Source organism: Topomyia yanbarensis, chromosome 2, assembly GCF_030247195.1.
Source record: "Topomyia yanbarensis strain Yona2022 chromosome 2, ASM3024719v1, whole genome shotgun sequence".
Lineage (NCBI taxonomy): Eukaryota > Metazoa > Arthropoda > Insecta > Diptera > Culicidae > Topomyia > Topomyia yanbarensis.
This window is the reverse complement of record NC_080671.1, coordinates 140,969,583-140,983,554: the sequence shown is the minus strand read 5'-3', so window position 1 is coordinate 140,983,554 and position 13,972 is coordinate 140,969,583. Positions and strand designations below refer to the sequence as shown.

General features: G+C 37.5%; 1 protein-coding gene across 1 annotated transcript in view; it reads right to left on the bottom strand.

The window, feature by feature from the left end:
- Positions 1-9,389: 9,389 nt before the first annotated feature.
- Positions 9,390-13,972, bottom strand: part of LOC131681558 (abhydrolase domain-containing protein 2) — a 75,822-nt gene continuing 71,239 nt past the window's right edge. The window contains exon 6 of the mRNA XM_058962395.1: positions 9,390-13,925. Within this exon, the coding sequence (XP_058818378.1) occupies positions 13,741-13,925 (185 nt within the window). The 3' untranslated portion in view covers positions 9,390-13,740. The remainder of the gene's footprint in view (positions 13,926-13,972) is intronic.

Here is a 13,972-nt window from a genome sequence, read left to right as displayed (position 1 = left end):
GCAATTATTGAGGGCGAAAAGCAAGGAAGATATTCGCGAACATAAAGGCAGCAACTACGATGATGACACGGAAATGTACAATAGCGAGATAGAAATGAACTACTCCCCCCCAAGACATAGTTGGTGAGGAAAAAAATATTTCCTCGCCTCGTAAACAGGTTTCCACGTGCAATGGCTAAGCGCTTGCGCGAGATCTGTAGGACAACCACATAAACTCGTTATATTATTTTTATTGTTTACATAAGGAAATATATAAAAGACCCACGACCCAGTTTGTTATTTTTAAATGATAAGTTTTTGAATTGCGCACAATTTTGAATTTCTGTATTAGGTCAGTGCACACTGTGCACTCTGTTCTCTGTACACTACTCTGCGCTACACAAAAAGTATTTCAATTTATCTGAGAACGATTGAGCCGAGAATAGAATTTTCATTTCGCGTCATTTTAACGCAATACCATTTTTATTAACGCTTCATTTCATTGTTACGAGTAATTCGTTCCGTACTAATACACTGTTAATCCGTAAATCCGTGATATCTTCGACAAACGTGCAAAAAAAATTCTTTTAAAAGTGGACCGGGCAAAAAGTGGTAAAATAATAGGCAATCACGAAGAGGGACTAAAATGTTGGGACTGATTGAATCTATAAGTCAATAAGTTGGGATAACAGTTTCGATTTCATGTCTTAAGTATGTGACAGTCTTTCGTTCCGTTTTTGCTCGTCTTGGAATAAAATGAGAGAGATAATCTTAAATAAGAGAGCAAAGAGAGGAAAAAATCAACCAATCTAAATCGACTCAAGATCACTCTTCTATCTTTACTATACACTCAACACGAGTTCTTTCCGAATTGCGCTCTGATCTTCTCATTTCGTCTTCGTTGCGTTAGGTGCAACAACTTTAATTGAAACTTTTTCCCAAATAGTGATAAAACAAACATGTAATCAGACAAACATTACAACTTTCTTCAAGAAATCATACATCTCTTCCAATCTTGATGATGATTGAAAAAAATCAAGAGCTAATTATTTTTATTCACAAACAAACCTATTACTAAACAGATTAGTGTTCATATTTGTTTAATGAATTGGCAAAGAGTTTTGCAAAAGTTTTACAGGAAACGGATAATTTGCTGTAATTTAAAACAGACAACTCTAAAAGAAAGCCTCGGCAAATTAGGTGCAAGTGCGATGTGTTCTCTTCCATGTGTCGGAAGCAAGTGATGCTGAAATTATTATCTATGTTTATAGTCTCTAGTTATTTTGGTGGTGTAATCAATGTTATATTTACCAAATTTTATGTAAATTAGAAGCATTGAGTAATCAGTGCTAAGTAATTTTCTTTCGATTTGTGAATAGATTCTGAGCAGTTTCGCTCAGTAGATTAAATTCTGGGTAGTTTCCATTAGTAGATTAAATCATTGAAATATATATTTGACATTGTCCAAAACCCCATGAATTCCGAAATAAAACCTTCAAATAAATAAATAAAACCAAAATGTTCAAATATAATATTTACTTAATCTAGGTAATCTTCTCAAGTTACAACGGTTTTGCAAGATTGTCAAAAGTCAATAGAGCTAAGGCATTCTTGCTTTGTAGTGAAATCAGTAGTTTTTGCACTCACTTTACATTTTGACTTTTACTATAGTTTTAGGGATCTAGGAAAATCAGTCTACGATATTTTTAATTCATAAGTACAATGATAAAAAAAGTACCTAAAAAGAATCAACTTAAATAGATAAAAAGATAGTTATTCTGAGTTGCCTGATAATGTTGTCAAAGATAGTCTTTAACCCATTACCTATGAGAGTCAAATGAAAAAAAACATGTGTTTTTTTCAGGATTGTTTTGATTACGACATGATCAGTATCATTTAAATTGAAAATTTCATAAAGTCGAGTTAACGCAAACTTCGGATGAAGTCAAAGAGCTAGTAATAGTAGAAAGAAACCTGATCATGAAAATAGGAGTTGAACCTATTTTCTGCATCTACAAATCGCCTGCCTTATCAGAAGATTTGAAGCAAATTTCGACATTCACTTTGTTCGGACATTCTTTGCAACGGTAAACTTTGATTTCACACTGATATATTCCTATTCATGGGGACAACCTTGACGTTGGTTTCGTTCTTCTGATTAGCAAACGCGTGTAAAGTTTCATGAGACGGGTTTTTGGATATTTTTCTACTCATTCCAATTTAGCGTCTTCTACAAATTGTAAAGGTGTATCGAATGTGTAGCATTTTCAAGCAGCCCTTAATACTTTGAGCTCTTGACTATTCATTTTTGTAACTAGAGAAATTTCTAACTTGTAAATCAAAAATAATCAAATTTAATTCGTCGATGCACTATAGCCTTTCTTGTAACAGGCAACATATTATTAGAGTTTTTAGTGTCTATTGTCTTATTTTTGGAATTGTTTTCACTAAGAACTTTTCATAATTACGTTCAGTTTCCAGTGATTGTTTCAAGTCATCAGAATTAATACATTTATGCAATAATTTTTAAGCCCCTCCCGAAACAAAATCCTGGCTACGGGCCTGAACTACAGCTTCAATTAATGGATCAAACTATTGCTCAGGCTTCAACATTCAAATATCTCGGGGTACGGTTCGACTCTAAAGGTACCTGGGGATGTCACATTAGGTATCTGAAACAGAAGTGCCAACAAAGGATCAACTTTTTCCGTACAATAACTGGAACATGGTGGGGTGCCCATCCAGGAGACCTAATCAGGCTGTACCAAACAACGATATTATCAGTGTTGGAGTACGGATGTTTCTGCTTTCGCTCCGCTGCGAACATACACTTCATCAAACTGGAGCGAATCCAGCATCGTTGCTTGCGTATTGCCTTGGGTTGCATGCACTCGACCCATACGATGAGTCTCGAAAAGCTGGCGGGCGTTCTTCCGCTGAAAAATCGATTTTGGGACCTCTCATATCGATTGCTCATTCGATGCGATATTCTGAACCCATTGGTGATTGCAAATTGCGAAAGGCTTGTCGAGCTTAATTCTCAGACCCGATTCATGTCCTTGTACTTCGATTACATGTCACAGAACATCAATTCATCTACGTATAACGTCAACCGTGCTCATCTCTTAGATACTTCTGATCCAACTGTATTTTTCGATACATCCATGAAGGAAGAGATTTGTGGAATTCCGGATCATATTCGCCCACAAGTGGTCCCAAATATTTTCTATAACAAATACCATCAAGTCGACTGCGCCAAAATGTTCTACACTGACGGATCAATTCTCGACGGGTCCACAGGCTTCGGTATCTTCAACGAAAATCTTGCTGCCTCATTCAAACTCAATGATCCTGCTTCAATTTACGTCGCAGAATTAGCTGCCATTCAGTATACTCTCGGGATCATTGACACCCTGCCCTCAGACCATTACTTCATCGTTTCGGATAGTCTCAGCTCCATTGAGGCCATCCGTGCGGCGAAGCCTGGAAAGCACTCACCGTATTTCCTGGGGAAAATACGGGAATATCTGAGTGTTTTATCTGAAAAATCTTACCAGATTACCTTGGTTTGGGTCCCGTCACATTGTTCTATTGCGGGCAATGAGAAGGCGGACTCTTTAGTCATTAGTCATTTGCATTAGAAGGCGACACTTACGAAAGACCAATTTGCTTCAATGAATTTTTCAGTACCTCTCGTCAGAGGACGCTCGATAGTTGGCAAACCTCATGGAGCAATGGGCATCTGGGACGGTGGTTACATTCCATTATCCCGAAGGTATCAACGAATGCTTGGTTTAAGGGGTTGGATGTGAACCGGGACTTTATTCGTACGATGTCAAGGATCATGTCCAACCATTACTCGTTTGACGCGCATCTCCGTCGTATAGGGCTTGCTGAAAGTAATTATTGTGTTTGTGAGAACGGCTATCACGACATCGAGCATGTTGTTTGGCTGTGCGCAGAGTACTGTGTTGCCAGGTCCCAACTAATAGATTCCCTTCGGGCCCGAGGTAGATCACCCAATGTGCCAGTCCGGGACGTCCTGGCAAGCCGTGACCACCCCTATATTTTTCTTATCTATATCTTTTTGAAAACTATTGATGTCCAAGTTTGATACATTTTCCCCTCTCTCATTCACAGTAGAATCTCACCAGCCTATCCCTGTATCTACAATATGGCATTGCTTCACGAGTCTTCGGTGCATACCCTTCTTGATAACCGTCTACCCAGAACATCATGACATACCTCACATGCAGATGATATAGAGAACATCATGACAGCATCAGAGTGCCAATAATTATCCGAAGTATCGACCTTCCCCTCGCCCCTGCGATTACAGGCTGGAAACTACAACACTACAACAAAGTGTGCATATCCGCCACAATGATCAATCAGCAAACGACGATGTCAATTACACAATATGTATTCCACTTCCTACCTTTTTCCTTTACTTACATAAGAGGGGAGCAAGCCGCCCCTAAATACGGCTTTCCCTTCCCCAACTAACATGTGACATGTAATTAAAAAAATGAATTATCGGCCTCGTTAAGCTGAAGCATTTGGGCCTAAATAAACGTATTTAAGATTGAAACTTCATAAATTTATCAGGTGTACCCTACGGTAGCAATCTCGGACCCTTACTGTTCTCCAGATGACCTTAAAATGTTTCTCATTGTGCGATCTGAATTAGACTGCATTGAACTACAGCGTCAACTTGATGAATTTTGTAACTGGTGCGCTCGAAATCAGTTGACACTTAGTGTATCCAAATGCTTAGTAATATCTTTCACACGCAGAAAAAACCCCCCCTGTGGTGCTATACTATCTCGGGGAAATCACTTGAAAGAGTGTCAGTTGTTAGGGACCTTGGTGTACAGCTGGATTCCACATTGTCGTTTAGAGATCATTATTCCCACATCATTGCAAAAGCTAACAGAAACTTCGGTTTTATAATAAGAATAGCCAAAGAGTTTACTGACCCGTACTGCCTGAGATCACTGTATTTCTCTCTTGTTCGCTCCGTCCTGGAAGCTTCGGCTGTCATCTGGTGCCCGTATGCGAATATCTGGATTAATAGAATTGAAGCAATACAAGCTAGGTTTCTCCGATATGCTCTTAAATCTCTGCCATGGCGCAATCCGATAGAGTTACCACCTTACATTGACCGATGTCGCTTGCTTGACATAGACACCCTTGCAAAAAGGCGAAACATTCAGAGCCTGTTCGTCTCGGACTTACTCTCTGCCAGAGTGGATTGCCCTACAATCCTCGGACGCCTGGACCTTCAAGCCCTCGTTCGAGCTCTACGTAATAACTCTCTTCTGCGTGTTCCGTTCAGGAGAACCAACTATGGTTGCCAGAGCGCTGTTACCGGACTCCAGCGAATTTTTAACAGTGTGGCGACGGCCTTTGACTTCAACCGGACGCGGAATGCGATAAAAGCGAAAATGTTGTCAATTTTAAAATGTAATTAGTTTAAGCAACCACCATTGGGGCTAAGGGGTCTGTTGGTGAAGGTAATAAACATAACATACTCTCGCAAATTAATGTAAATGTGCCCCCTAGAAGTTTAAGATCGTGGGATTTTTTAAGACTTGACTATCAAAGTACTGATTATGGACAGAACGAACTCATAAGGGCGATGTGTAGTGTCTTTAATAATGTGTATGAATGTTTTGACTTTTCTGTATCAAGAGATGTTTTCAAAAATAGGCTTAAACTGTTAACTTAGTGCATTAGATGTGATTTAGATAGTGATTTTGATTTGTTAGATGTATTATTAAGTTCAACATAATGTAATGTAATGTAATGTAATGTGCAATATTGTTTAATATGTATATGTGAAAAGATAATGTTTTTACGCGCATTTGGAGGGTGTTCTATGGACTTTCTCCAAATGGGCTTTTCCTCATTCTATATTTCATGTAGACCATGTAGGTGAGATGAAAAATAAATAAAATAAATAAATAAATAAATGTTATCTGTTTTTCATGTGTTGAGGAATATGAGTTTGCTAATTCTGTGTCCACTATTGTATAAGAGTTAGAAAAAATTTCCCAATCGTGTATCGCCCGTATTTGAACGATTACTCCTGTTATTCACGGTTTTATTATAAAGTTTGTTAGCCCTAGAACGTTGCACTTGCATTTTCCACCCTAGAACGTTGCACTGGGGTACAAAAGTTTGATCGCAATTTTCGCAGGTAAAAAGGAAAACAAAAGAAACGTATAATACACCGTTTTTTTCGTTTTTTAATTGCGAAAACAGCTGTGCTGTGTAAGTGCAAGTACGGAATTTATTGAATCAATGATACACAAATTGGTTTGAACAAAAAAAGTTGAAAAAATCGCGGTTTTGACTTTTTTTTTACAAAAATTACTATAACTTTGCGAATTTTCAACCAATTTGAAAAAAATCAATCGATTCTAAAAGTTGAAAGAAAGGTCTAGAAACGGAATAAATGAATTTCAATATTTTTGAAACAGTGCAATTATTTGGAAGAGTTTAAAAATCGGCTTTTGGAAAATACCACGAAATGGGGTGGAAATCGAAATGAATAAAATATTTCTGACCAGTAATACATCGGAAACACGCAACGTTACTGTTACAACAGTTACTGTGCACAAATTATACTTGCAAGCCATTGTTTTGAAAAATTATAAAAAATAAACAATAAAAATCAGCAAAAATGAGAACAACTTTTTTCAACTTCAAAATTAAATTAAATTAATTGAATAATGATTAAAAACGATTATATAATACGAATTGTTACTTACGTAGTAAAACAACCAGTATTTAAACTGGTATTTTCACGAGACTCATTTCCACTGACAGCACGAAACCTGACGAAACGCTAACGGCAACCGTACACTGGAGTACAAATGTACCCCACGCCAACTTTGACACCTGCTTCCACGAAGGCTACAAGCAAACTGGCTGATTCTGTCACGTTCGCCCGAATGACATTCGCCCGAAAGCCATTTACCCGAAGGACATTTGCCCGAATGTCACATAAACCCGAATGTCATTCACCCGAATGCCACGAACACCCGAAAGACATTCGCCCGAATGCAACATAAACCCGAATGCCATTCGCCCGAATTCCATATACCCGAAAAACATCGAAATGTCAATCGAAAAAAATTAATTTATTAAGATGAAATACAAATTTTATTACATTTGATGCTATGAAGAAATTAACACTAAAGCTATACCAGTCAAATAGTTAATCCAATCACCTGGTTTGTATGATTTAACTAGGGTTTCCAGTTTTAGATCCTTTCGTGAGTTCTTTTTAGACTTTTTAGCTGTTGGTACCGCTTGTAGTGTACGTAAAACATACGTACTAGGGTTTTTCTCTTCAAGCTGCAACTGCTTCAACACACCATAGAATTTCCACGGCTGAACAAACCGTTTCATTTCTTGTGCTAGTCTTCTACATTATTGATGGTTCTAGGAATCTTTGTCGATACATTTTCGAAAACTGACCACGAAGCGGGGGGCAAAGAAGGGTTATCGCGAAACTTTTTAATTAGTTTCCTTCCTACCAAAAATACAATTTTTACTAATATAATCCAAAAAATCGTCGAGAGCCTTTGGACAACTTTTCCTCGATTCTTCGAGTGCCATTGGAATACCTTGATGGGGTAAGAAAGCCAAGGCAACAACTTGTTTGTACATTAGTTGTATTCTGTGATCTTCCGAATATTTTGTCTGAAGACCAAGTTGTTTTATTTTTCTGAAAAAACTTTGGTTTAGATGGAAGAATCATCCGTGAATTAGGTGGAAGAATCATCCTGTCTCGAAATCCAATATTACGTAGAGCTATTTGGTATATAGATTCAAGAAATTGCTCTTGTTTTAAAAGAAGGAATCAACCCTTATGTTTGAGTATACCGGGCAGACGAGTGGATCAACAGTTTCTTTGCAAACTTATTTGGCATGCAGATCCAAGGATTTGTCATGTTTGAAAGAAGCAATAAACTCCTAATTGTGGGAAAAGAGCTGCTCATGTTTAAAAGAAGGAATCAATCCCTAAGTGTGAGTAAACCGGGCAAACAAGTGGATCACCGGTTTGATTGCGAGGGCTATTTGGTATACAAACTCAAAGAACTGCTCATATTTAAAGAAGGAATCAACCCCTATATTTCAGTAAACCAAGCATACCAATGGATCACAGGTTTGCCGAGTAGGGACCTCCGCTTCGGTTCCTCCACCTCGTTAATTGTCGCAAAGCCGCATCACACTAGCTTCGCCACATAACATTTATGAGCTACTATTTACTAACGGTGTTGTACCAAATGGACTTCCACCATGCAAGATATAATTATTAATTTAGTTGATTCAATTCGTTAACGGAACATCTAAATATATATTTACCTCGATCGATGGTGTTTCCGAAAGATTTTTTATTATTTTGTCCGGTTTATCACAAGATTTCACCGCTCGAGCTGACAACTGCGTCCTATATGCATCAGCACCTGAAGAGCATTTGTGGCGTTGGCAACAGAACCTCAGTGACGTCGGATAGTACACCTAAAAGCGATATCGCATAGCCACATTGGTCAGTGTACGGTTGACTAATGTGGCTACGCCACATCGCTTTCTGGGGCACTGTCCGACTTCGCTGCCGCTCAGTCGGCTTTAAACTAGCTATAGCCCCTATGTTTGAGTAAACCGGGCAAACAAGAGGATCACAGGTTTGCTTATAACTCCGGCGACGGGTGGATCAACGCCTCGTCCAACGGAACCTCAGCGGCTTTGCGCCGCTTCGGATCCTTGGCCTCGGATATGCGGCCAAGCCGCATCAGACTAGCTCTGCTGTATAAGCTCACCTGTTATTGTTCAGTTTATCAAACTTTGGTTAAAGATTTTACATTTCCCGCTCGGATTTGGTTTATTTAGGTTAAAATACATCCTTTTGGCAAAAAACCGCATTAAAGTCGGACTTCTATCACTAAAGTCAGTAAACTAGACAATGACCCATTTTATATTCTGCTTATGAGTGAATGTGGTATTCGGGTTAATGACATTCGGGCGAGTGGTCCATTCGGGTTGATGGCATTCGGGTAAATGGTCCATTCGGGTTAATGACATTCGGGTAAATGGTCCATTCTGGTAAATGGTTTTCGGGCGAACGTCATTCGGGTAAATGACTGTCGGGCGAATGTCATTCGGGCGAATGTGATAGAACCAACTGGCTATACCACCTTTTCCTACTCTTACTAGGAACTCTAAATTGAATTGTGGAGAGTGTCTAGTCCCAGGTCGGTAAATGCCGAATTCTCGTCTTCACACGTTTCCAAAGAAGGCGTGGGGTACATTTGTATCCCAGTGCAACGTTCTAGGGTTAACAGGGATATTATCATATGAAAATAGACATACTACGGCACACACGTAAGTAGCACATTGTTATACTATTTTATTTTAGTAATTCGCTCGTCACTATACTGGATTTTATCTCACGCATCATCTCAATTCCATTAAAGCTAGCTTGCAAAAATGCCTTTTAGTTGAGTTTGTAACATTCTTCATTCCACTTTCATTTTCTTTTACAATATATTTGGTGAAATGTTGTCTCCCTGCATGTTCAAAAACCTATACATTTAGTAGTTGCGTTGTTTGTGCTTGCAGTCATGCATGCATCCAATCAATGTACGGGCATACATTACTAAACATGATGTCTTCTTCTATGCTCTGTTTTGGAATATACTATAAATTTGGATGATACAAAATTCCTCTCTGCCTTTGTTTTCTTTTAATTTACTATGGGTACACATCGATAGGTTATTAAATATATGAAGGAATATATTTTGTTCGCTAAATAGTACCTTGCTGCGTATAGTTTTTTATTTGTTTGTATCTAAATAGGTTGTAGACTGTGATCAAACATTGATACTAATTCGAATAACAAAAGGCTTACGTTGTAATGCAAGCTCGTTGGGCCTGTTGAACTGTACGTACTATACGATTTAGGTACGATCTTCCGCAGCTGATTGATTGGGAATGAATTACAATTTCAGTTTGATTGTGATAATCTACCACACAGAACACAAACATAACGGTTCTTTATGTGCACGAATACTTGGTTTCTCACGACACAGCTCCCATTCTTCTCAGTCCCTCTTATCATCCTGTTAATTTAAGCCTACATATTAGTTAGCTACTCTGTTACTTCTGTTTAACGCATTGGATAAAATGGTGGTATGAAAAAGGAAGCGATTTTTGAAACGCTCAAGCACGTGTATTTCACTTTTTTCACTCCAATTTTGTTACTGATAACGATGTCAACGCAATTCATTTTGGTTGCTTATTCAATGAAATCTTGAGTAACACATAATCATGGCCTTAAAGTTAGCTATCACATTGTACTTTGAGGAAAAGTACCGGACGAACCGTTTCTCGATCATATCTTTAAGCATATAATGCTAAAGACTGGTTTTCTTCTTCGTCTACTACTAATCAGCGATTTACGGTTTATCGGGAATTTTGACAGTTGGCTACAACACCTTAATCATATGTTACTCGAGAAATAAATCTAAAGTAAACAATGAGACGAATAAGGGATCCCTATGAGTGAGGTCATTTGATAGTGAATTGAGTTATTTTCAATATCGATGAAACTGTTATCTGCGGTTTATAGAAACTAAAAGCATTTTCAACCGAGGTATATATTATAGATTTCTTTACACTGGAAAAATTCTCTCATATTTGTTCATATGAAGCCGTCCTTGCGTGCACAATCATATTGTGTTTTCATCTCATTTTTTGAACCTAGAAATATATTTTCTCATACACAAGATGATCTGACATTGTTTTATTCTTGTTTCTTTACAATCCCAGGTGACAACCTATATTAGATACGATAAGGCAACCTTATATCCGTGTTAGCCTGTACATGTTATTGTACTATAATGATTTTTTAAAATATATTTTCAATAGTTTCGAGATTAGAAACAAAAAACTAAAATATTAACTCATAATAATAAACTGCACCAGTTCAATATACCACATACCTTAAATATTTCTCTTTCGAATTTGGATAGCAGCGTCTTGCAAAATGAAAAAAAAAATATATCTGGGGCCTGAGAAATACGCCTGATCGTTTCATCGATTTAGAAAATCCATCAACCCTTTAGTCAATTCACTATCGAATCCGTTTTCATCATAGAGAAATTGTAGTGTAGAGATATTGTTGACCACTCAACGTATTCCAAACTTTAAATCAGTTTGAACGAAGCAATAGTTTAGACGGCGTTTAACTTTTTTTAAATGAACTAGAGCTCTTATAATCTAACCTTTAGAGAAAAATAAGAAAACATTACCTTCATACATTCTGGAAAGTGCGTTATAGTCGTGTAACAAAGACTATTTTGCTTTGCAACACATTGGCTTGTTAGCCGAACCATTTTTCGATTTCGCTATAATATCAGCAATCAAAACTTCCTGTGCACGTTTGAGACCAGTTGGATCACTTGTAATAACATGCTCGTATGCTAGGTACCAATGAGCCCAAGTCGAAAACAAATCCATGACTAACAAAAGGAATTTTTGATATAAGAAGTTATGTGGTTAAACTATCGGAATTCTACTTCTATTAATTGTTACTCGAAACCGTGTTTTGTTCTTTTGAAAACATTTATCACAACAAGCTTATTCACAGTTCCTAATGCTTGACTAATCTTGGCGAATATCAACAAAAGTAGAACATAACGTTTGCCAACTACTGAGAATCCAACTAACCTGGAATTTTCTAAATATTTACATAGTGTAAAACCAACGGATTTGAAAACTGCCAATCTGGGAGTCAATGCAACTGGCATGGCGGAGCTGCTTTCCAGCCATCACATCATACCCAAGTAGCAATTTTTGTTTCATTAACCGCTCCATAACTCTGACACTTTTTTTTCTGGGAAACTAGTTATGAAGTGGTTGCCGGGACGAAAATTTCTACTTGGGTATAATAATGTGTCATCCAACAATATTCCGTAACGTACATCACAATATATCGAGGACAGAGCAGTGGGTATAGGGCCAAGTTACCCCTGGTGGCGCTTAACTGATAAACTACTTAATTAATTATATTTTTGCTTTGTTTGATCACTGTTGATCTAATCAACCGGACAATGATACCAGGGGAGTTTTGCGGAAGAAATACGCTTTGTTTGTTTGACCTGAGTAAGTTAATAGCTGATGCGGCATTATATCAACCAATGGGTGATCGTCGATTTAATGGGACCTTTAAAACTGGTGGGTATTGGAACATGTACCCTTAAACTTTAATTTATTCCAAAAAGTTGATAGTGTGGATTCTTGCTGGATACATGGCCTAATATTCATTATTCTGCCGAGAACAATTGAATGTCAAGAGAAAGGATTTCTAATCCTGATGAAACTTCGAAAATAATAGACGCTATCGGTTACATTGTGCCAGAAATTCTTTTGATTCTTGTTTGTATGTTCATTTGGCATGTACAGTAGCGTAATTGAATGTTGAAATCACAGCCAGGCAAATTTAATTAATATTCGTTAAATAACTATGAACATAATGATAGTATTACAACATATACTCTGTGTCAGAAGCTTGATTGTTATAATAATAATTAGGAGAAATACAAATGGACGGTGTTAAATCAAACTGAACTAAGTGACATTGTATTGATTTCGAGAAAAACGAGTTTAAAGTTTGAATCTCCGCATCCTTATAGCGTTATAATTTTAAATTAATTTTTGCCCTAATTCTTGCTTATTATAACATATTTCAAATCTTGCAAAAGTCGAATGAAGCCGAAGAAATTCTTTATTCAATGCTATAATAATCTCATTTTTTAGGATTTTGCGACTTAGTCCGGTCTGACTTAATGTCGACCAAATGATGGTGTGATACATAGAAATTACTCTCATATTCACCCTAAGAAGCTATTCTAACAAACCTTTTGTAACGAAAGAAACTTTGGAGAACATAGTATTATTTCACTACCCAAAATGTATATTAACGGTAGATTAATCTTGACACAGCTAGGACTTATAGTATTTTTTCTGACATAAAACTTGGCTTCTTTCACTTCGGTTCTTGGTGCAGGCGTATTATAATAGTATAGTTATTAGGTAGTACCTACTGTTGGATTCTCAAGAATACTAAAATGGAAAATATATCGAAAATTGAGTCTGAATTTCAATGTATCATGTGTATGCATTACAAAACTTATCCTACTAACATTTATCGATTATCGATAGTACATTTATTTATTCGTAGAGATACGTTCTCACTTGTTTAGTTTTTCTTAAAAATCAGATTCAAAAATGGATTCGTAAAAAGCTTAACAAAGGGCACATCAATGTACGATTTATGATTTTAGCGACATTTCGTCAATTTTTAACACTGGACTTTTTTTAAGCTACGATAAACTCATTTAATATTGTGCTATTTTAAAAATGGATATACAAATTTGTTGTCCAGTTCTCCATTCCCTTCGCCAAATGTCGTCAAGAGTCAAGCCGTAAAATAAGATTTAAATATGTGTAATAAAATTACTCCCTCGTGGCGGGTGTCGTCACTACGGACGAGGAAATTGATGTGAACACGGATTTCCGCCGACGAACGGTGGAAAGGAGCAGTTTGAGCAACGCGATGAAAACACCACGAAGCGAAGGCGTCGATGGTATCGTCAAAACTGGCGACAGCCATCGGTGCAACCAGTCGGTGATTCGGTTGTTGGAGTAACAGTAGCTGGAAGTTGGCGAGGGGAATGTTAGCGAATCTTAGATAATAGTAGCGCTCTGTTTCGCCACCAACAGATCGTTGTGTGACATCACAATGCCACCGATTAGTGCCACAAGGGCTCGGTCCAACCATGTAACCGGGTTCGGATAGATAAGGCCGCCTTCATAGAATCCTAGATGTCCACCGTTAGCCAGTTCGATGTACAAGGATTTGTTGTATGTTGCTGGAATTAAGGGGATAATGAAAATCAATTCAATTTTTAATTGCTTT